General features: G+C 34.3%; 1 protein-coding gene across 1 annotated transcript in view; it reads right to left on the bottom strand.

The window, feature by feature from the left end:
• Window positions 1–1109: 1109 nt before the first annotated feature.
• The window catches only part of LOC100175684 (tryptophan--tRNA ligase, mitochondrial-like), a 5594-nt gene continuing 4472 nt past the window's right edge, over window positions 1110–2231 (bottom strand). Inside the window, exons 6-7 of the mRNA XM_026834853.1 lie at window positions 1860–2096; window positions 1110–1430 (exon numbers count right to left, since the gene is read on the bottom strand). Of these exons, the coding sequence (XP_026690654.1) occupies window positions 1164–1430; window positions 1860–2096 (504 nt within the window). The 3' untranslated portion in view covers window positions 1110–1163. The remainder of the gene's footprint in view (window positions 1431–1859; window positions 2097–2231) is intronic.

The raw sequence follows: 2231 nt of genomic DNA, 5'->3' as shown, positions 1-2231 counted from the left end.
CCGTGACCTTTTTCAACAAAAGGCATGCCGTAACATAGTTAGGCCGAAGCAATACCACATTACACACCTGCTATACCCTGTTCACCAGCGTTATATTTAACTGTACAGTAACTGGTAATAAGCGTTTGTTATAAAGTGACCTGTCTTATTAATATATGAATGAATATTTCCTCCAATACATCACGAAGGTCAGATTAACTTAAACAACGAAAAGAGGAAATTAGCAGCAAAACGACAGTCGTAAAAACATGCTGCGGTTAAAAGCTATATAGTAGGCTGGGAGAAGATGGGACACATTCTAATTTTTCGTCCCATTTGATAGTAAACAAAAACATTCAAAGAAATATAAATTGGATATTATGTGCTAACGTTGTCCCATCTTCCCCCATCTTCTCCCATCCTAAAAAGTTTAGCTGCTAAACTCACAGTGCGATATAAATTACATGAGTTGTATTTAGTTTGAACAAATGTAATTGAAGGGAAGTGTGCGTAAATATGATTGTGTTACAATGCACATATTATGAATTCTCATGCCGCACAATAACAATAGTGGGCGTGTTCATCCTTATGTAACACGGCTAGACAGTTAGAAACGTGACGTCCGTCTAGTCAGTAATGCAAACATACTGTGTTGGAAAATCATAAAATATATGAGTATGCTTACAAAGTCTGCCTGATATTAAAACGATTTCTATACAGCTATTGTCCCATTTACAAAACGAAAATGTCTACCCACTAAATCTTAATGACAAATGCTGTCTATGCTTACGAATGATCAAACATAACATTGGACTGTGTGTAACTGAACTACTTTAGGCTTGTACGCCACCTAACGGTTACATATATCGGTAGTAAGACTTAACTTCTCACCGTAAATAACATACCAAACACTACTACTATCAAACGTTTTAAAGATTTTGTGTTACAATATAAATTACCTGGCAACCAGTTGGTGTGTAACGTTACAAATTGAAAGAAGTTTTAATTGTATGTCGCACCCATATAGCTACAAACATGGTTACTCGTAAGCTGGCACGATGTGTATGAACACTGGTGTTATACCGACTGTCGTTTTCGGCCACGCAAGGATAAAGCAAAGTACATATTTATTTAAGTCATCATTTTAAATGGTTTATTTTTCTAATGCAAATAATACAAAAATATCATGAAATTTCTGCTATATTAATTCCCAATAACTCTCGTATAGATTCCCAGTTTGACTTGGCAACAACTCGTGCACGTTTAGCACCATGATCCAAAACCATTTTTAATTTCACCTCATCTTTTCGAATTTTAAGATATTTTTCTCTTATTGGAGACAATTGTTCTATCACAGCATCAGCAACGAGTGACTTGTATTTACCAGTGTCCATATTACATGCAAGAGAACATGCCTTCTCTGGGGTAATGTCACACATTCCGCAATGAATCTATTAAAAAACATGATAATTATGAGTAGTTTAAAGCTGCGTCAAAATGGTTGGCGAGCCACTTCTAACCCAGAGGTAATGGGTTCCAGGCTGTTTACTGCTACCATTTTGTAGGCATATGTGTCTTTGGGCAAGACACTTAAAGGCAATTGCTCCAACCGTGTGGTCATTAACGGGTTGTCTGAATTATCAACCATAAAAAAATTGTTAAAAAAGTGTCAGTTCTGGCATGGCGCCAGTTGTGAGTAATTAATGTATAAGCAATACATATGATATGGTAAAAAAATTACAAATAATCAGACATCAAATAAATATTTTTTTAAACTTTGTTAATTGTTATAAAAAAATATACAAATAGTCCTAAAAACAGCAAAAAAAATCAGCTAACATACCAGTATAAATGCAAACTCTGTAAACATATATAAATACCTGGATAAGGTTTGAAACACCCGGTCTATTTTCAGGATCATAAGTTACTTGAGAAGTAGAATCAGTTACAGCTCGTTTGATTTTTAAACGAATTTCCGAATCTGTGTCGGTTAATTCTATTCTTCCATTAATACTTGGTGAAGATTTGCTCATTTTAACGCGAGGGTCACGAAAATCTCTGATGCGAGCAAAAGTTGGATCTGTAAAGAGAAGTGAAAATATTAATAACTTTATTTGTCTCTTTGATTACAGTAGCGAAGATTTAAAAATATTTTAAACGAAAAGACAGGATATAGCGACAAAACAACAGTTGTTAAAACAAGCTTACAGTAAAAATTAATTTTCATTTAATTGGAAGAAAATAAGCGTGGT

Source organism: Ciona intestinalis, chromosome 6, assembly GCF_000224145.3.
Source record: "Ciona intestinalis chromosome 6, KH, whole genome shotgun sequence".
NCBI lineage: Eukaryota > Metazoa > Chordata > Ascidiacea > Phlebobranchia > Cionidae > Ciona > Ciona intestinalis.
This window is presented reverse-complemented; position numbering and strand designations above follow the sequence as displayed.